Below are 21,880 nucleotides of genomic sequence, written 5' to 3' on the forward strand. Positions count from 1 at the left end.
CGTGGGACGGTCATATTCATTTACTGATGGATTAAGTGTGAGTGGGGGGGGGGTGGTTGATGCCTCGTTGTGCTTTCTCGGATAAAATGCGGACACACGGAGAGGCCTTTCCTCGAAGGCTTACAGAACAGAGCATTTCCTCTCAAGACGCCTGAATAACGCTGATAAAAACCGCTGCTGCTGCTGCTGATGAGAGGAGTGGCGCAGTCATGACGCTCCGCCCCTCCGCTAAACCAGCGAGGAGGAAAAACTTTCTCTCCTCTCACTTTCAACTTTACTGATGTCGCTGGCGTCCGTCCGAAAGAGACGAGTAGGGACCGGGAGGGCTAGCGTTTTCAAGCCAGGAAGTTTGAACATGAAGACCTTCAGCGAGTAAGAAGAAAGCAAAGACACCGAGAATCTTTTTTTGTTGTTGTTTTTGAGTCCATCAAGAGTGCGGCATCATGAAGCCGCTCCGGCGCTTCAGCTTCACTCTGTGGACTCTCCTGGTATTCAGCGCTCTCCTCCCGGTAGGAAAACTTCTTTTATTTCAGCATTTTACTCAGACTTGAACAAGATGGTAAGCTTTGTGAAATCCCTCCACCAAAAAATATAGAAGTAACAGATTGGGGGTGTTCTTTTTTTTATTATTATTATTATTATTTTTAATTTAAGCGACAAGTCAGGTTTAATCTGACAGGTGTGACTGCACCTGTTGCGCAGGTAGAGCTCCCACACAGACAGTAAAACTAGGAGCTTTATTTAGGAAATGACTTCAGCTGAAGATAATGTAAGAACAAATATGAGCTTAAATTTATTCCTATGTTGGTTAGTTTTATCAGGGATGTGTTGAATTGGAGAAAATACAATATAAAGGACTATTTATTGGACAGAAATAGTAACCACATCTTTACAGCCACAAACTGTATGCACATTTCAAAAGACAAAAACAAAAAAGTTTAGGGTTAGAACTGAAATTCTAGCTTTTCAAGGAAAAGCAGATGATATCTGAGAAAGAAAATATACTTAATTATGGTTGGAAACAATTACATCAAGACAAATATTGCTTTGTTCTGAAGGGTGTGAACGATAGGAGAGATTACTTGTGGGTCACTAATAAAGCGTGCTTGGATTAGGAATGTTTCATCAGCAGCGGAATATATATTTGAACTCATGAAAAATATATTTTTGACAGGATTGTATTTAATAAAGGAAACATATATGGGTTAACATATTTATAACTACATACATTGCAAAAAAAAAAGCCTCCTTCACAGTAGTAGGTAAGGAAGTAGCTAAGTTACATAAATTGTTGTTATAGAACAAAACAAATTTTGGACACTAGATTTTTAATTTTAAATTATGGAGAAAATGTGGTGGTTTTTCTTTTTTATAATTTAACAGACTTACAGGTACAAAAATGCACAAATATTGATGAAGAAGGTTTTGCTTAGCTCACAATAACCGTGGAGCTCTTGCTACTTTCGGGTAAATGGAAATAATTAATAAATCTGGAGAAAATTGATGTTGGTAAGCTGTTCATGGGTGCTGACAAGGGAAATAAACTGTGGCATTATTGTTTCTTACATTTTAGTCCCAAATATTCTCAGAAGTGTCAAAAATGCTTGTGTTGTCGAAATATTATAAGGATGTGAACTGGCATCAAACAAATCAAGGCAGCATATAAAACTGGAGTTAACCGTGTTGAACTATTTGCCAGAAGTCAGAGAGAATACTCATCTATTGTGATTTGACGTGTTTTCAGTTTAAAAATGTTCTTTGAGTCATAACAACTAGTGGTGGATTTTTGCCTGAACCAAAAATCTGATTGAACTCAATGACCTTATTATAGTCGACTATTTATTAGATGTTATAACGAATTAGTTGAACATGTATTGATATATCTACATGCACTTGAAAAAATTATTATTTTAGACTGTTAAAGACTGAAGCGGGTAACTTTACAGCTGGACTCAGATTGATGCATGTAACTAAAATACTAGTTAGATCCGGTTTGACATGTAGAACATGTACAAAAAGTGTAAAAAAAAAAAAATATATATATATATATGTGGTGAGATGAAGAGATGTAAAGTTTTAACTGATTAAGATGGAAAGATTTAACTCTGATAAACTTATTAAGACTCAAACAGAAAATATACTAATCAAGTTATATTTACGGTCGTGGAAAAAGGGAGGAGAACTTACGGCAACCTGCGTGAATATCTTTTTTGAAATCATTTAATACTGACATCATTACTTGGCAGTTTTAAGTTGGGTTTGTCATGTTTGTCATTTGATTCGACGTGTTTCTAAATGTTGAAGTTAGCGAGAGCGCCATGGAGAGATCAACGCTTTCTCTGATTCCTCCAGAAACAAGACACTAGTTTGGCAAGGGGTTTAAAGAGGTCTGGAAATAATTTAAAGTAAACTATTTCACTTTGTGAAAGATAATTTAAAAATGGAGAAACGATTGAAAGTAAAATCCCCAACGTAACCAGAACTGGCTGTCCAGCAAGTTCACCCTGAGAGCAGGCTGTAAGATGTCAGCACATACAGATAGTATTAAGTGGATGTTTTTGAGTTATATAACCTATTTTAGCAGGAGGTGTCTGGAGTTAACATTGAAGATAACTGATTGAGAGAAATATGTCACATTGAGCTGCTTTTAAATGCACATAGATGCAAGCATACTCTGCAGTTGAGTAAATTGAGATTTTTATTTTTGTTACATATGAAGATAAGATAATTAACTTCATATTTTTTTTTTGGACTCAACTTGATGCAGGTGTAACTGTACTGATTCATTACAGTTTACAGTTAAAGACTCATCCGATTTTTTTTTTTAAACTTCCCTCTAAGCACAAAACGTAGACAAGTGAGACATTTTTTTTTTCTTTTTTTAGAAGTTTCTAGGGTGAAATAATTTAAAAAATGCTGTTCTCCCAGGCAGGGAACTATCATAACAAAGAGCCAGTGGCATCCAAGCAGCTTCCCTGAGATCCACCTGTCCTCGTCCCACTGGTCTGTCTGGTGAGGGATGGATGGAGGGGTGACAGAGGTTGAGAATGGCATGTGAGGAGACGTGTGGCCAACACAAAGGGGTCGGGAATGGAATGAGGTCCCGCTCAGACGGCCTTTTCAGCCAAGTCTGGTCCAGAGCCAGTAGAACAGTCAAACCAGTGCTTTGAGTTTTTGCCTAAAGAATTACTCGGGAATCTGTTTTTACTGGAGGATGTGCCCCTCCAGTTTAGTTTGTGCTCCTCCAGTTTAGTTTGTGCTCCTCCAGTTTAGTTTGTGCAATCAGAGAAAGAGCATCTAGAAGCAGAACTTCAGCAATGCTAAATGTGAAAGCTGGGGAGGGTTTTCTGAATTTTTGTAGCAGGACAATATATGTTTTGTTTGTTTTTTTTCCTTTAAACATGGGTGTTTAAACCAAAAACCAACACTTAAAGGAAAACAAATTCATCAAGTCTCTTCAAAGTCATGAAAAGTTCAATGAGTTGACAGGGAAGTTTTCTCCAGCTATATAGAACATAATTCCTCAGTGCTGCCCCTCCCCTACCTGTTGCTGTGCACTATAGTTTAGCTGAATGAAAAAATAACTGCTAAACTGCTCTTGTTATTGTTTGCAAAAAAGACCTATTATGCTTTTTGGAAATCTGATCTCAAAAACACAAACAGTTACGCTGTAAAAGCTAAGAACATAACTTTCTAAACCAGCTAATATTTCTAACGAGCTGTCAATCAAAAATCTAAATTACAATAAAAATGTCACAGTGGTAGGGATAATATTTTCTTTTCTGGTTTCAATAAAATCATTTAGAATTGGGAACTAATTAGGACCTGGGAACTAGTGTTTGTTTTTGTTTTTTTTCTCAAGGTTATCATGTTGTGAAAATCTCAAAGAGAACTCATGTTATGCAAGATTTGCAGTAACAAAAAACTTTGGTTCCCTGTGGAAATGTATATTTTTAGTTCTGCACAAACGGACCAATTCACAGTGACGTGACTCTGTAAAGACGCTCTGTTCTCTTTTTTTCCCCCCCACCGCATCATTGAACACCTGTTTGTTCAGCGGCATGGAACATCTCATAATGTCAGCATAGGTAACATGAGCAAATGTGGAACTGACTCGTCTCAAACACGGTTAGCCAGAAACAAATAAACGGAACAAGCATTTTTATTAACAAAGGCTGTGTTTTAGTCACGAGCCACCAGTTACATAACGTTATAAGATCTAGGTGAAATAAATCGAAACTGACCATTAATAATTAACTGTAAAACTTGACTTCCGTGTTCAATTCATGCAAGCTTCAGGGCAGAGACGGTGGGACAGTTTTGCAACACATCTGCTTTTTCGAGGTTTTTTTTTTTTGAGGGGGTTGACTTATTAAAAGCATGATGTTTATCTCATACCAGAGTCAGATTAGGTTTGTCCATGTTGTAATTAAAGTCCCTGTGTAGTGCAGGTTCCAAGCTAGTTATTCATTGTTTCCTGGTAAATTCTGGAAATCATTAATTTGCACAGAAACAAGTGGTTTGTTTGTCTAAATGGCCTGCTTTCCATGCCTTCCCATCTCTTAAAATTCCCCAACCAATCCAGAATTTATTGGATGAAGGACCTTCCTGGAGCACGCACCTTTTGACCTCTCTGGATCGCAGCTTTAGATTATGACAATGTCCAACTCGCAGTAGCTCACAGTAGCTTGTTTTTTCCCCACCTTTTGTAAGAACACTGACCATTTCTCTCACTGTGACATGCAAAAATCTGATCATATGATACCTGTTTTATTTTTGAAGGGGAAGTGAAAGTTCATTGTGCCATTGATTAAATTAGCTTCTATGAAGACCAAACAGTCAGGGCAAAGGCGATAGGCTCACGCATGCAAATGTGACTCTGACAGCAACACAGCTGGATTTCAGTGCTGTTAAGAGATGAACAGACTTTCAGACTTGCTTAACGGTGCACTTTGATGTTCAGCAAAACTGTTCACTTCAGTCGTTCTTGCACGACTGTGGATCGGGTTTTATTGGTTGAGCGAGATGCAGGGATCAGGATTTACGTGTTTAAAAAAGCGCTGAAAGGTTTAAATGTCTCTGTTCCTCTGATAAAATCAGCGGTAAGATTTTTAATGTTTGGACCGTCGACATCAGCTCATGAAGTTTTTGAAGTGTCTTCTTTATAAGGAGTAAAGGCAAGAAGGTCATGATTCTTGCTTTTTGTGGTCACGCCAGTCTTTTTTTTTTTTTTTAGGAAAAATATCAAGACAAATAGATCTCTCTCTATTCCTTTTTACGTTTCAGGTCACCTTATTGTGTTTAGTCACATGGAATCTCTGTCTCTTAAAGTTCATCCTCCAAAATGGAGATCCATAAATTCATTTTATGAACTCTGCCAGCCTTTCTATCACATTTAGACATCGTTTGACATCTTCGCAGCTCTTACTTTTAAAACACTTTTGCATGTCTTTAAGACAGTTGGCAGCATTTTCCTAATTCTAATTCTATTTCTTTTTTTTTGAACAACTTTGCTCAGCCTGCTGTATGTGTGTAACTCCAATCCTCACTGCTCTCATTTCAGCTTACAGGAACACATGATGACGACAGAATGAGCATATATTTTAACAACTGTGGGGGGAAAAAATGCTGGATTAGATGAAATTCATTCAAATTACAGCAGCAACCATCGTTTGCATATTTGAGAGTCAGATATTGAATTTAGTTGTATGTTGCACAAGATGCTAATTTGGATGCAAAAGCTCAAAGCACTTAAAAGAGTAGAACTAGAAAAGGGGAAATATGTAGCTTCCTTCTTTGGAATTAGTTTTATGTACTGACATTTTCCATACAGACGGTTCTAGCACTTTCCACTTTCAGAAAACAAGAAATGTCCGCATGTTCCAACAAACAAAAATCTTGTCTATGAAATGACTACTTGCCATTTTTCAACCATGTATCTCTGCATTGGTGTTTGCTTCAGTCTGTTCAATTAATACAGATTAAGTCAACATTTTGCCAAGCCAGATTTTATTCAGTTTTTACCCATTTTTGTATAAGACTTTTTATAACTTACTCGTAGTCTAAAGTGTGAAAACATGATGATGCGACTACAAAACATATCATCTCCTTGTACAAAGGTTCTGCGACAATAAAGGGCTTCTATTTCTTCTGCCAGCTAGAGACCACTTTTAGGTAGTTTTTGTCTGATCCTTGCTCATAATGGCTGATATAAGTGTGATCTGGCTCAAATAAAAAGAAAATAACAGGATCCACGCCCCAAGATCGATTAGTTTAAATTCTGAGATCTGGATGAAATAGTAGTAGTTTGTTGGGAACTGTGAGTAAAAACTGACCAAGAAGAAAATCGACCTGAACCTGAATTAAAATGATCAAAATATATATTTTTTTGTTATTAAAACATTGCATGAAATCTGGAGGTGTGTATAATCTAGTTTTTTTTATTTATTTTCTTCAGGTTGAATTACCTCTTTACATATTTCTTATGTTTTTACTTATGTTTACTTACTTATGTTTTGCTTGAAACCTAGGAGAGTTTCAAGCCTGAACTGCCTGGCATCTTCATTTGACCCAAATCTATGCTTTAACTAAGCCACTCCAAAACTCAGCTGTTTTGTATTTGAGGTCAGTACTGGTGCATGTGCTGATATTTTGCTTGAGTTTTGTAATATATTTCCATTAGTGTGCACACATTATCATAGCTTAAACCCCAACCTATTAATGAGCAGGAAAAGTACAACACTTTGCATAAGTTTATCATGCCATGGAGCTTTTTCCCTGTTCCGACTAATTCTGTTGCTTTCTCTCTCGTTCCATTGCAGCTTGTAGAAATTAGAGAGTAGTGACATTTCTGTAAGCGTCTTGGACCAAAGGAATGTGAGATTTTTTTCCACTACTAAAAGAATTGTTGCTGTGTGGGGAACAAATTTAATGCAACATGAATTCAATTTCGCGCAGTTGTTTAAAACAGGAATGATGCGGAATGACGCACATTTTACTCCGCGATGTCGCCTCCCCTTCTCTTTCTCAGTGCTCTCGTATTACTATTATTTAAATTGCAAGGCACACGTCTGCTGGCCTCGCATTGTTGCGCTCAAGTGGATGAGTCAAAAATCAAGCCCTCCTTTGTGGGACGACCCACCCACTCTCGGCTGGCCTCTCGTCTCTTTCAGGGCGGCTCAGTTTCAGATTACCATCCGTAAAAGATGCTGCTTTTTGACCAGGAATGTAACTGGAAGCCATACATGTTCAGTGCAAAATGAATTACAAAGAGTCACAGTTCCCCATTCATGTAAATGAGACACAGGCTTCTCTGGCAGTCTGAAAGACTTCATTGTCCAGGAGATGGTTATCATTTTATCAGTGGCCTCTGAATAAGTTAATGAGAAAACACTGTAAGGGTGATATGAGAAATTATTTTTCTCTCATTTTGAATGATTTACCATAATCTGCTTGTACTTTCACACCAGAATAACTGCCTTAAATGCTTTGAAATTAAAACGACCCATATGGAAATGCAACATATAAAGGGGGGTAAATACAATTTTCTGTTTTCTTTTTTATAGTGTACATCACTAGATGTCCATACAGTACCTTCTTACATGTTGTTTGTAAGGTTCCTTTAAAATAATTGTCATTTCATTCACAAAGTTGAACTACTCACAAGTCTTGTGAAGTCTAAGGTTACTCAAATACAAACATACATTTTTTCTGAGAATCACCAAAAATAATAAGCAGGTTTGTTTATCAATCCTTATGCCATGACACAGTTATACCTGCTGTCTGTTTTTGACAATCAGCTTCGCATCTGAGCATGTGATGTATCGAAAACATGAAGAAAGGGACCCTGAAACTCACTGGTGTTAGCCATAATATCACATGTATACGTTAAAATCCCTATTGTTTTGGTCTTATTCAAATTTTACAGAGAAACAAAATTTCAGCCTTTCATTAGCTACAAGCCGTCATCTGGATTAACAGAAACAATTGCTTGAAATATGCCAGATGTTTAATAGTGATAAATTCAGCATGAAAAGTAAAGAAATTTGTGTTTGGTGGATTTTTGTCTTGTGAGAAACGAGGCTTTTTGGCAACAAATCTTATAAAGCCGACAAAGTCAAAACTGCAAATGATCTTTTAAGTGACGACACTTGAAGAAAATTCATTTGTGAGTAGTGCAACAGAGTAAAACTTTCCGGTCGCAGCTATGAAAAGCTGTCAGATGCCCTGCCAATGCCAAACAGTTTATTCTACTATTGATTTGTTTGCCAATGTTTATCAAATAAAATGATTGCCGTCTTTAGAAACAGAACATATTGATGCTTCATGCCAGCGCTCTACGATTTATAGTTAAGAAGCATTGTTACAACACAGACATAATCTACCAAACACAAATTATATAACTTTTTGTTGAAGATATAACTTTTTTTAAACAAATAGCAGAAATGAATTGAACTATTTTTTTGTTCTAATTTATTGAGATGCAGCTTTACATCCAAGCCATTTCAATAAATAGTATGGGTGTTAGTCACATCACCTATTGTTGGTAATAATGTGCCTGATTAGTGTACATCTTATGACAGATACAGTCAGGGGCTAAGGACACAAGTTAGCCAGATTTATTTATCTGCTTTTTCTTTTTTCTTTTTTTACAATCACTGAACTGTGCCTTTGCCCAATGTTGCAGCCTCTTTTCTTAGATTTTGGATCTTGACTGCATGAGGAAATGTCTGAGCAGTTGACCTTTTTAGGACATGCTCTGCACCAAAGCTTCAGTTTTGACTGGAAAGATGCAACATTTACAGTAGCTGCTGAAACTAAATCGGTCAAAACCTTCTGTAAGAACAAAATTAGAGTTCCTGTTTTAAATAAATAAGAAAACATAGATTGTCGAAGCTGTGAAGAAGGTGAAGTAGATAAGATCCAGTTTGGGCCTAAAGTCTAATTTTAAACTAAGAAATAGTTTCTTAATACTTGCACTGAACATCAAACTTCCTTCTTATCATATTAAGACTGTAATTACATGGTGAGAAAAGCACAAATTCTTCATTGTGGTTTTTCTCCTCAGTCACACATTTATACTCCTCTTTTCTCTTTAACACCTCTCACCCTGATCACGCTTCAGCGTGTCCGCTACAGTGGCTGGAGCCCATGGGTGTGGGCGTGTGCGCGTTCAACCGCGATTTCCACCAGCATCATGAGGAAGCTCTGATGGCAGGGCACGGAGTACAGCGATGGGTATCTGCTGCCAGCAGCTGTGCGGCTCTGCAGCGCAGTGAGAGTCGGTCAGTAAATACCACGTCACTCATTTTCATAGACTGATGTGGCGTGCGATAGCAGCGGCAGGACGGCGGTGTGGGAGGCCGATACCTGGAGACAAACGCGCTCATAGCTGAAGCGATCTTCCTGAGGACTTTTGTTTCTTTTTTCTTTCTTTGCAGGCAGTTGGGATATTTTTAGACCCAGCTGGTTTTCATGAATCATGTGTCTGTATGTGTTTGGCTTCTGTGTAACTTCGATCTGCCAGTTTTACTTAGAGGAAGAAGATGTGTGTTTTAATGCCAAACAAGGAGTTCAAAGGTGTGAACACACAAAATGCTTTAGTTGTAAGTAAGTGATTAAAAGATGGAACCAGTCGGACACATTGTGTTCTAAAAGTTAAAACTAACGAAACTCACTTTTTAAAAAATATTGAAATAATATATTTACCTATAATCTACTGATGTTCTATATGGCAAGAACAAGTAGAATGACATTAAAGCTAAAAGATTTTTGCTATCATTGAGGATAATATGAGGATAATTTGAGCTGTTTATTTGATCACAGTTAAAACTAATTTGTAAATTATTCCATGAAGGTGAAAATTTGCCAAAAAACCTAAATCACGGATAAATTACAAGCCCTAATTTTACATTAACCCATTAATAATGACTGATGATAACATGTAATGATGTCTGTCAAGTTTAAAACGAATAAATATGCTATGATTAGTTTCTCAACGCTTAAGTAACCTTTTACCAAAATACATTTTTCACTGTTGCGTAATTTTTGAGATGGTTATTTTGTACTCCTGAGTATATTTCTGGGTACTCCTCCATCCACCCCTGAGCATGGCACAAGCTGCCAATTATAGCTCCACTGAACCTCACCTGAAAAAGACAAAGATCTTACAGGGTATGCTTCTGTGGAGTTGTTATCAGCAGTCAGTATCTTACTTCAGTACAAACAGCAGTTGAAATAACTTCAGTTTAGAAAAACAGTTTTGACCTGAGGGTTGAGTAAGGTCAGTTTTGACTATTAGGGATTTATTCACAAAGAAGTCTGTGGTTATTTACAGATAATCAAACATTTGTTGACATACCTTTTTTTTTATTGCAATGGCTGTTTTTATCAAATTTTTAGCCCTCTGGCTAGTTGCTAACCTAAGTGTGTGAGCAGAATTTCTAATTGTTTCTCCAAACTAAGTTGACTATAAGCTCCATCTTTTGTAGATGAAGTAATGAAGCCAGAACTCCACATTTTAAACAACCAGCAACGATCTTAAAGGGATCATTTAGATTTGTTTACTTCTGGGGAGTTGTTATCAGCGGTCAGAGCCGTATATTTAGTACCCCGAGTTCCTTCAGCTTAAAAATAACGATTCTGACCTGGAAGCTGTTATTTACATTGAGGTTTAGAGCTATTTACAACTATTTAATGTTTGTAAAAATATTACATTTGCAACAACTGCTGGGAGAACACAGAGGTGCAGCTTGACAAGGGGCTGTTAAGAAGAAAAAATATTGTGTATTATCGAATTTTACAAGGCACATCAGCTGTATTGTGTCATGTCATGCAAGGCGCTTTGTGTTACAGCACCTTGTACGCAATGGATCATTGTTCTTCAACACATGTCCTCAGTGAAAATAATCATAGACATTGATTTAAAGAAGTGTGTAATGTGAAATGATGATGGTGTAAACATCATGTTGAAGTTGTTATAGGATCCGCTGTAGAATACGCTCCAGGTTGATCTGCCAACCTTTTTATGCTCCAAACTGAGATGATTTAGAGCAGTTCTGCTGTCTACTAATTGTAAGATACTCACTGCTAATATGAACACCAAATAACCCCACTTACAAAAACTATAGCTTTAATATTTTAGGCTTTGCAGGCTTAATGCAGGTTGTTGCATTAAACTGACTGACTCAAGCTGATGTATACTGTAGCTTTAGCGAAAGTAAAATCCATGTCTCTCATCAATAGAAACAAAAAAAGCTGAATAACACAACAAACAGAAGGTGTGTTGCAGTTGACCCAGCTTTCCTGTCCACAATAAACAGCTCATGATCTGTGAAAGCGAGGCCTGAGTTGCGTTTTGAGTTGTTGTCGTGTGGTTCTCATCTTCCGCTGTTTGACCTTAATTAGTCAGAGGTCTGAAGCATGACACATTGCTTAACTTAAACATCCTTGAAGCTGTCTCGGTGCGTTGTAGAAGGTCTCTGGGTGGGCACAGGAAGTACAGGAGGTTTCCTCAGAACAAAACACAATAAGTAGGTACCGAATGCTGTGGGAAAATGAACTTTTAGATGGAGAACAAATCTGCCACTGTGTTGGAAAAGAGAAGCAGGAAGAAGAATGGCATCTTTGGTGCTGCAACGTTTTGAATTTTAAGTAGAAGACTGGCTTCCTCATTTTGAAGAGGAAAGTTAGCGGAGAGGATGTAGCTGTTAATCTTCACTCAACATGCATGCACGGAAAGTCACACCCAAACAATCTGTCTGCCTAGCTGAATGCAGAAATTACTGTACTTTACTGAAAAATATTTGCATGTTCTAAAAAGCAGCGTAACATGTTAGGTGGTCATGAACAGGAAACTGAATCTGCATGAATCAAAAGGTATATGGTTTTTCTGTTGTAATAATTTGAATGAAGATGCATAATCCCCAAAAGTTATTGGTCTGTCTGAGTCACCTGCCTAAGTCTTAAATGAAAGATGCATGTGAAAGTAAATGTTATTTTATCAATTAAAATAACTATATCTTCATGTTTTCTAGTAGGTTTACAACAACCATCTGGCTGCACTGAAAGTCAAACTTCATCCATCAACCTCAGCTGGTCCAGTGATAGATGGTTTTGCTTTGATTGCTTTCAACAGAAATTAGAGACAAGTACTTCAAGCCAGAGGCTGCTGCATCAGAATACCATCAGGGTGCATTTTAAGTTTTTGGTTCCTATTCTGTAAGAGTAGCAAAGCGTGAAACTTATTTTGTGTAACAATTTTTTTTTAGTTCTCCTTTAGTCAAAACAATATTTTTTTGTTTCAAATGCATGCCACATGAAGCATAATTCAGTCGAAGGAAGTTAAAAAGTGTGTTGATAGAAACAAACGTTAGTAATGTTCCATTTAAACCTCAGGGATCTGCTAAAGAGTGAGGTGAACGTTTTCCACCTGCACTAAAGAAAAACTTTATATTTCCTCACCTGTGTCAAACTATTTTACTAAGAAACTACTATCTTTTTATGTTTCCTATAACTGGTGCCTTGACTCATCCGTTAGCATAGCATGCACTTGGATGGACTTGTCTAAAATTTGCTAGTATTTTAAAATCTCCCAGTGGTTAGAGACAGTGGATTTCAAGTGTTTTAAATTTAGTATACCTCTAACCGTATCAAGCAAAACATAAAAATAAAAAATTCTGCTACTAAATTGGAAAGATCAGTTGTTAATTTCCCCTGCTTACAAAGAAGAAGAACTTAGCTGTTTGGAAATATCCTAAGAAATCTCTGGCTAAGCTAAAGTTTTTTCCACCAATCACATTTCATTAAGGTAAACCTGTTTTAATAGGTATAAGCAGCTGATAGTAGGCCTGAAACCACAACTGACACCTGACTAATTACCCTTAATATCAGCTTGTTTAATAGCATTACCTCTGCCAATCCATGCCTACTCAATGGCAAGACGATAACGTAATGGTTCTTTAAATATTTATTGGTCATATATCACTGAAAAGGTTCAATAGCAGTGCATACTTTTAAACGCTGCGTATAACGGACAACAATAGTTTTGTGTTATTTCAGTCATTATCAGTCAGTTGCAAGGTGCAATCAGGTGTAATTACTTGTGTCTGAAACATCTCAGCACAACTTTTCATCCCTTGATGTTATTCTCACTATCAGAACCAGTTGTGTTGATGATTTTAGTGCAAAGCAGATCCATCATCAAGATCAACAGCTTTCCACCTTTTAAACTTATAGATTTTCTGCATAGGGATTCATAGAAAACTCTTCTATTTGCATCTGCTGTACGTTCGTCACTGAATTCCAGGGTGAGCTATGTTCATTCAGCTTTTGATCTAAAGATACATAACAAGGGAAGATGTTAACAACTGGGTCTGAAGTTTTGTTTTTATCTTGGAAGTTGGAGACTGGATCTGTGAATGACATCTCCCCGAGTTATACTCAAAAGCATGCACAAACTAGGTAAAAAAATAAATAAAAAAAAACATTTCAAATGGATTTTGTTTCTTTGAATATTTATTTTTTTATTAGATGCCCAATGAATAATTACAGGTGTGTGATAATGTATTCCATCAGGTGTAGCTCACCTGAATTCTTCCTCAACTAAACTCCGACTAATCATTTTCAGTGAAACTATAATGTCAGTCAGAGACACAAGATCATTAAGCATTCTGTTAAAAAAAATAATAATAATAAAACCCAACCCAGCAGATTCAGGAGCTGAATCTGTTGGGTTGCGCCCGAAAAAGGAGCTGCTTTTTCGGGCGCATTCAGACCGGATAGTCCGGTAGACTCGGTTCGACTGGGAACTAAAATTCCAACATTCCTTAAGTTTTCAGAACTCTAGTTCGCATTCACACTACACTGTGTCAAACGACTAAAACTAACTGAAAAACCTGTTCCCCTCGACGCCTGTGGGGGCGCTGCACCAAGAACTACTGAAGGAATCGACACAAAACCTCTGAAGAAGGCCAGCGCAACTTTTTTCTTCACAAAAAGTAAACAGAAACGGAGCCGTGTCAGATTTTAGCCGTTGTAGGATTTCTTCATTGATATACATTACTGGTTTGGACATCGCCTGTTAGCCGCTAACGCTAGCCACGCTCCTTCAGGCGCCGTTACTACGTGGTGAGTCTGTCCACTAAACCAGGCTGTTCCAATGCGGGATGAGCAGGAATCACAAAAATGATCGCAGCGCCTTTATTTCTTACCTGATTTCTATAAACATGGCTTAAATTAAAACTGAGAAAATTGCTGATGTTTGTAAGTATACTCCCTTGATATAAATCTATAAACAGTTTGGTTTCTATCAAGATGCGAGAGGACTACAAGGAAATTCCTCCATCCTATTTGATGATTATGTTCAAACAAATGAGGCAATTAGTTCAGTTTTTGTCATTTATTAAAGGTTTAAAAATTACAGCAGCTGCAGAGCGCCACAGCAATGGGACGATAAGCTGATAAAGAGTTGTAAAACAACTTCAAACCATTTATATTCTGCTTTTCCTTGCTTAGTGTCGGCACGCAAACCCGTTGATATGACAACCGACACAACATCTTCGTTAACCCGCAGAGCAGGGAGTAATATATTGACCAGAATGTCCTGCACTGTAGCTGACTTCCTGCTTTTGGAACGGTCTCTAGTCAGGTTGCATTAAGAAAGGTTTTCTACCGTTTTAGAGTTCACTTCAACCAGACCGAGACCTAGGTTTTTAGACAGGTCAGAGTTTGGTTTTTAAGTCCGTTTTGGAATTCAAATTTGCATTCGGACCTCCCCAAAAAACTCCGACTTTCTAGACAAACAGATTAGAGTCTGATTCAGGACTCTAATCCTGGGTTGGTCTGAATACACCCCAAGTCTTGTTCTCCCCACCACAGTTGAAAAATAATAAAAAATACCCATGGTTGACGTCCTTGCAAATTTCCTGTCTTGATGCATGTCTGATGGTTCTTTTGATTTCTGTTAACATTTTGAAATGATCTTGAAAACCTCAAGCCAGTTTTTTTTTTTTTTGCCAACTTTTGCCTCGTACCATTTTTAAAAAGTTTTTTCAGCTTTTCCTCTTCTTTGCTCTCTTTGTAAGGAACACCTGTCCAAAGTTACCCACACTTAGTTAAGACGGAAACTTGGCTAATGCAGAATGTCCCTCAAGTTTGTGGATTTTTCTTTTGTTCGACATTATCAGATCAAGTCTGTGTTTAAGGGTTGAAACCAGAACAAACGGCCTTAAAGGTGAGTTCTCGACTATTATTCAGGAAGGAACCTGGGTGTTATCGAGAGGCTGCTTAGGCATCTGAGGGAATCAGAGAAAGGCAGGCGGCCTTTAAGGATGATGTAATGTTTATATAGTGGTCAGTAGAGCCGTTTCCTTCTCCTCCTCCTCCCACTCCCGCAGACAGGCACAGTCAAAGGGCATCGATACCGTACAGATCAACGGGGGCATTGGCTGAGTCCCAGTGCTGCATGTTTTTCCAACAAATTTCCCAGCTAATTTGCTAATGCTAAGTGTTCTAAGACATGCACACACATATCAATTGTAGAAGAAGCTGAGACAAACAGAGCATTTACCTTGTTTTCATAAAAAAAAAAAAAAAGCCTGAATATAGAAAGACCATATAGGAGCAAAAGGATTTTGCAAAACTCTATAAACTTGACAGGAAAGAGCAGAGAGATAAAAAGCTGTTTATTTAAACTAATATTTGTATGCCATCATTTCCAGAAGTGACTGTAATTTTGTATTATTCTTAGTGTCTGATACAGCGCCAAAGCACGATGGTTTTAGATGTTGTTTTGTTTATTTAACAAGCGAAAAATGAGTGACTCCAAGGAAAAATAAAACTTTGGGAGTTGTAGCTTAAAGTGCTTTTGCATCCAAAGAGTTCATTTTACAGTTGGTATGAAAATATGAGAATGATTAAAGTATGGCATTGAGACTTTATTGTTAGATGTTGGTATGTGATCTTTTGTATGTCCAACGTAGAGTTTTATCCTGGAATTTGTTCATCCAATCACTTTATCCTAAACATTTTTAAGAAATAGATGTTTGGCTTTTTTAATCTATGATTTCTTAAAAGTATATAATCTGAGTTGAAAGGTTTAGTTGTGGCTAGTACTTAACTCGTGAAAGGAAAAAAAGCCCCCCGCTCATCCTTGCAGACTTCAGGGGGAGGCTGAGACCTATCTCCAGTGGTCATTGGACAAAATGTGGTGTATGATATCTCTCCCAAATACCTCAACAATGTAATTCCAGATAGTTCAGTTTTGTCTAGTAAATGTTGCAATACAGCCAAATTCAATAATTCATGAAATACTAATTGGAAAAAGTTACCATTAGCTGGTTTTGTTTTATAAAACATTTACCACATTAACCGACAACGACGAGCATGCCTCTTATCACCATTTCACACCACAAGGTGAAATGGTGATAACCTGCAGTTATCTTTTTAGAAATCTTACCCTCTTACTCTTGTCATGCATATGTTCTTAGGCTTGTTTTACTGTTTTAGATTCTGTGATTGCAAATCACATCATCAGTACTTCAGCTTCTAAACTGGATTTGGTCCTACACATTTTAGCTGATGCGGGACCCTGACTACTTCATTTGTGCGACTCAGGAACTATTGAGTTTTCAGCAATCTCTTAGCCAAAGCATAATAGTGTAATAGAAAATAACAACTCCCTTTTTAGCAAGAGGAAACTTCCAAGGGAGCCAGGCTCAGTATGATTTTGTGCCCATCTGTTGTGACTGGTTGGAGGCTGACGGATAGGAAGTAGTGCAGGAAAAATAATGAAGAACCAGGTCAGAGGTACTTTCTACAGGAAAGAAAAGGAAGGACACTTCTGCAAAGTAATTCAACAATAGTTTCCTATATGGCAGCATCAAGGAAAAAGTCACAGCTGAAAGTTAGGAAAAAGACTGAACAAAAGATTTTCTCCGCTATTAGTAAATTTTAATTAAAAAAATCCCTCGTTCATTATGTCATAATTATTGTCTGCGGCACTTTGATGTCTGCAATCAGAGTGAAGCTCCCATATGTAAAAAAAAAAAGGAGAAAATCTCAAATTTTTCCAGTTGATGTCACACAAACAACAAAGTTACAGTCCCACACCTCTTCTCATATAAGCTGGTCCTTGTCTCAGAGCACAAAGTTGTCAGAAGAACTTGTTTCACAGTTGGCCAAACAAATAAACTCCTGGAGCACAACAGTGTTAGAATTTAGTTTTTCAGTGAGGAGAAGATTTAAGGCCAGGCAATACCTTGATTGATGCGGCAACATTTAAAGCAAAATGTAAACTTGTGATATGGGATTCACTTGTCTTGAATGTGATTGAAACTCTGGTCTACACAAAATTTTTGTCAAATCATTTTATCCCACTAAAATAGGATAAACTATTTTAATTGTTTATTTGAAATTGGTTTATTGCTATCATAAAATATAAACCACCCACAGTAACATATCAACGCTGCAGGCTAATAATTCTCCTTCCTTTGCTTTTCTTTGCTTGGGGGAGAATGATGCAGGTTTTAGTGGTGATGCCATGTGTTTAATGTTCAGCTGCGAAGCAAACAGTCTGGAAGGCTTGTTTGAATTTTAGCTAATAATTAATATGTAATCAGCACCATGTGCTATTCCCTAAAACCAGAGCAAATCTGAAGGTGAGGTGGACACAGGAGCGTGTGAAGTTGCGGTTCCGAAGTTGTTGCATAAGACACCTAAGATGTCCTTGTACCTAATCCTTGCACATACAAGGATTCTTGTATGTGCAGGATACACATTCAAGAATCCTAATTTTTAGCTGCAATTTTCCAAATAATTTTGATGGTCTGTTCATTTTTTAGTTAGTCCACTCACAAACACAGATTTTTGTTTTTTTGCAATGGTACTTTCTCCTCAGCTATAGGGCTTGGGGTTTCTTCTACCAAGCAAAAGATTTATTATTTTTTTTGGAAGCTTGATGTATGTCTTTAGTATTTCTATTAAACTTTTAACATGTCTCCTTTATTGTTTTTTTTTTGTTTGTTTTGATTATCCAAAATTAAAAGTATTGTTCAATAAATTTTGGTGATGAATCAAAATCAATTTATCTGGAAACAATTTTTAAACATAAAACTGGCAAGCTATGTGACACTAATTGTTACTTTTATGTCAAACATTCAAGTAAAAAAAAAGTCTTCTGGTTCAGTCTAGCTGATGTTTGATTATTTAATATGTAACTGATTATCGGCATGTTATATTACTTTTCCCATTATTTTTATTAATCAAATTATTCACCAGAAATATGCAAAAAGATAAAATATAGTTACGTACATTACATATATAATAGATGGAAAGTTAACTTGATTGGCAGTGATGATTTTAATTTATTTTTCCTCTCATCCATTTTTGTTTGCCCTTACTGAACCCCTCTCAATTGTTTGACAAGATGATATAAATTAAATTAAAATAGATCATCTTACTCTACAAATTAGCCTATATGCTGATAATGTACTGTTCTTCTTGATTCTGGATATTTTATAACAAATGTTTAAGAATAAAATTGGCTAAATTTCAAAATGTCTAAAGTATTACCTCTGTATTAATTATGTTTGTTTTTTTATATATATATTATACACTTGGTCATGTTGGATAGTAGAATAGGTAACTGTTTTCCAGCTTCACATAGTTTCCTCTTGATTAAAAGAATAAAATTATATACCAGAAATATGCGAGGAGGACTGGTACCTAACTTATAAAACAATATCTACACTTAAATCCCAAAAGATAATTAAGAGAGGTTACATTGCCGAGGATTTTTTTTGTTCTGCATTTGGTCAACGTGATGAAAAATGTCGTGTCCATATAAAAGTAGAAGATCTACAGTTACAAACATATAATCTAGAGGAAACTGATGAAATATATGTAATTCAGTTTTTTAGTATTTGTTGTTGTGCTTTGGGCAGGAGTTGTAAAGTTATTCGTCTCACTGTAACATTGAATAAGTGGTTTGATTTAAAGTTGATGGTCTCTTTTTTAACGAAATGCTGCCCCCTCGTGGTAAAAGTTGCCTCACTGTGTTTTTTTTTCTCCTGTCTTTTATTGCAGAACATTCAGGCTGAGACAAGTAAGTACAACTTTTTCTCATGTTTTGGTGTCAACTGCTTGCTCTTTTTCTTCCTATTTATTGTCTCAAAATTTCACTTGCAGCACATTATTGGGGTTTAATCTGCTATCTTTATTAATCATGTCACACCTGTTAACACCCAAATTCTTAAAATGCTCTTAAAACACCTTTTCACTGCTTCACTTGTGCTTTTATTTACTGTTGCTTTTCTTCTTGTGCTCATCTTTTTTGCTTTATCAATTGGAAAAATATAGATACAACCACAGTAACAACTCTAGCTGCAACCACCACAACTACCGCAACTACATCTGCAGCTACTACCACGGCAACACTTTCTCCTACAACCACAACAGTTGTTGGTGCAGATGTTAGCACAGCAACAGCTGCACCAACAACTTTGACCACTGCACCAGCAACTTTCACAACTGCACCAGCAACTTTCACCACTGCACCAGCAACTTTCACCACTGCACCAGCAACTTTCACCACTGCACCAGCAACTTCAACCACTGCAGCAACAACTTTAACTGCTACACCAACAACTTTAACCGCTTCACCAGCACCTTTAACCACTGCACCAGCAACTTCAACCGCTGCACCAGCAACTTCAACCGCTGCATCAGCAACTTCAACCGCTGCACTAGCAACTTCAACCGCTGCATTAGCAACTTCAACCACTGCACTAGCAACTTCAACCACTGCACCAACTTCAACCGCTGCACTAGCAACTTCAACCGCTGCATCAGCAACTTCAACCACTGCACTAGCAACTTCAACCGCTGCATCAGCAACTTCAACCACTGCACCAACTTCAACCGCTGCACCAACAACTCCAGCCGCTGCACCAACAACTCCAGCCGCTGCACTAGCAACTTCAACCACTGCACTAGCAACTTCAACCACTGCACTAGCAACTTTAACCACTGCACCAGCAACTTCAACCACTGCACTAGCAACTTTAACCACTGCACCAGCAACTTCAACCACTGCACTAGCAACTTTAACCACTGCACCAGCAACTTTAACCACTGCACCAACAACTTCAGTCACTGCACTAGCAACTTTAACCACTGCACCAACAACTTCAACTGCTGCATCAGCAACTTCAACCACTGCACTGGCAACATCAAACACTGCACCAACAATAACAGCAACCACAATAACAGCTGCCCCTACAACCACATTAACCACAATAACTGACATCTCTACAACCATGACAGCTGAACCATCAACAATGACAGCTGAAACATCAACCATGACAGCTGAACCATCAACAATGACAGCTGAACCATCAACAATGACAGCTGAACCAACAACCACGACAGCTGAACCAACAACTACAATTAAGGGTGTGTTAACATCTAATGGTAACTAGCGTGAGCCCCTAAATTGACATCTGTCCTCATGACACAGTTCAAAATAACCATAACCTGGTTACTTTGTTCTGTGTCATGCCCTGAAGAAGTACTGCATTTTTTATCTTTTTTTCTAACAGTTATATTTCTGAATGTACAGTCCTGATTAAATAAGTGCTATTATGTTAAGATAGAGAATAATAAGATAGACATAATATGAACTGTTATTGTGACTTTTCTTTGGTTCACAGCACCTGGAAATGTGGCGAATCTCAGTGTGGAAAGTGTCACAACATCCTCTGTGAAAGTGACCTGGAGCAAAATGGATAATGCAAGCTACCGAGTATACTGGACAAAAGGAGAAATTACAAAAAATGAAACAGTAACACAAAACTTCAAAAACATCACAGGACTAGATCCTGGGGTTCAGTACAATATAAGTGTTACTGCTGTTGCATCTGATAATGTCACTGAAGGAACGCCTGACACGACGTCTGCCTACACAAGTAAGTCAACCTTTATGTTTGTCTTTAACGTGTGCAAAAAGGTGAAACGGTAAATGCAGTGGAATTTTTTTGTGATTGATTATAAATGTTGCAGAAGTAGCAAACTGAATAGTAAAATTGAATAATAACTGAACTTTAGTGTGCTTACACTGCTCTCTGTCATGAACAGAACCTGAAGCAGTGATCAGTCTTGCTGTCACTGGTATAACAACAACCTCTGTGTCTTTGAGCTGGACTAAACCTCAGGGGAAAAGACTGATTTATACAGTAAAGTGGGAAAATGATAACAAAGATTTGAGTGCAAATGAGACTCAGGCGACTGTGACTGATCTGACTCCTGGAGAGATCTACTGTTTTAATGTCACAGCTGTGGCTGGAGACAACAAAACAGAGAGTGATGAGAGAATCATTTGTCAATATACAAGTAAGATAATGAGCCTGCTTTCAATTGTCACACCTTGAGGAGTTTGTGCTTCATTCTTTGGTTTTCAAATGTTTGCAACATACTGATTTCTGCTCACAGAGCCTGAAGTAGTCACAGATCTCAATTTGTTTGATGTAACAACATCATCTCTATTTGTGAACTGGACCAAACCAATGGGAAGCAGCTCTTTCTATAGAGTTCAATGGGAAGGTGGACAAAAACATGTCCAAAAAAATGTGTCTGAGACATTTCTGACCATTTCTGATCTGACTGCTGGTGAGCAGTATAAAATATCTGTCACTGCTGTAGCTGCTGATAATGTCACTGAAGGAGAGAACAGGACTACTTCGAAATACACAAGTAAGTGAGCCTCAGTCGTTGGCATGGATTGATGAATGGACTGATTAACTGGCTGGATGGATGTAATATTTTATAGACGACAAGAAATAATGTCAGAAATCAAACATTTTTCCCATCTTTTTGTCTTTCCAAA

At 37.4% G+C, this 21,880-nt stretch overlaps 1 protein-coding gene across 1 annotated transcript; it reads left to right on the forward strand.

Moving 5' to 3' along the window:
- The first annotated feature begins 443 nt into the window (after positions 1–443).
- LOC106948418 (uncharacterized protein PB18E9.04c-like) lies at positions 444–21,480 on the forward strand. The gene is made up of 6 exons (XM_015034061.1): positions 444–509; positions 9,139–9,284; positions 19,357–19,457; positions 19,537–20,451; positions 20,709–20,963; positions 21,133–21,480. The coding sequence occupies exons 1-6, from the start codon at positions 444–446 to the stop codon at positions 21,423–21,425; spliced, it is 1,776 nt and encodes a 591-aa protein (XP_014889547.1). The 3' UTR covers positions 21,426–21,480.
- Positions 21,481–21,880: the final 400 nt, after the last annotated feature.

Source organism: Poecilia latipinna, unplaced genomic scaffold (assembly GCF_001443285.1).
Source record: "Poecilia latipinna isolate Pla-1442-1.1 unplaced genomic scaffold, P_latipinna-1.0 Scaffold287, whole genome shotgun sequence".
NCBI lineage: Eukaryota > Metazoa > Chordata > Actinopteri > Cyprinodontiformes > Poeciliidae > Poecilia > Poecilia latipinna.

Coding starts and splice junctions, on each gene's coding strand:
- LOC106948418 (XM_015034061.1), top strand. CDS start 444: ATGAAGCCGCTCCGGCGCTTCAGCTTCACTCTGTGGACTCTCCTGGTA. Junction 9,285..19,356: donor CTGCAGCGCAGTGAGAGTCG/GTCAGTAAATAC, acceptor GGAAAAATATAG/ATACAACCACAGTAACAACT. Junction 19,458..19,536: donor CTCCTACAACCACAACAGTT/GTTGGTGCAGAT, acceptor CAACTGCACCAG/CAACTTTCACCACTGCACCA.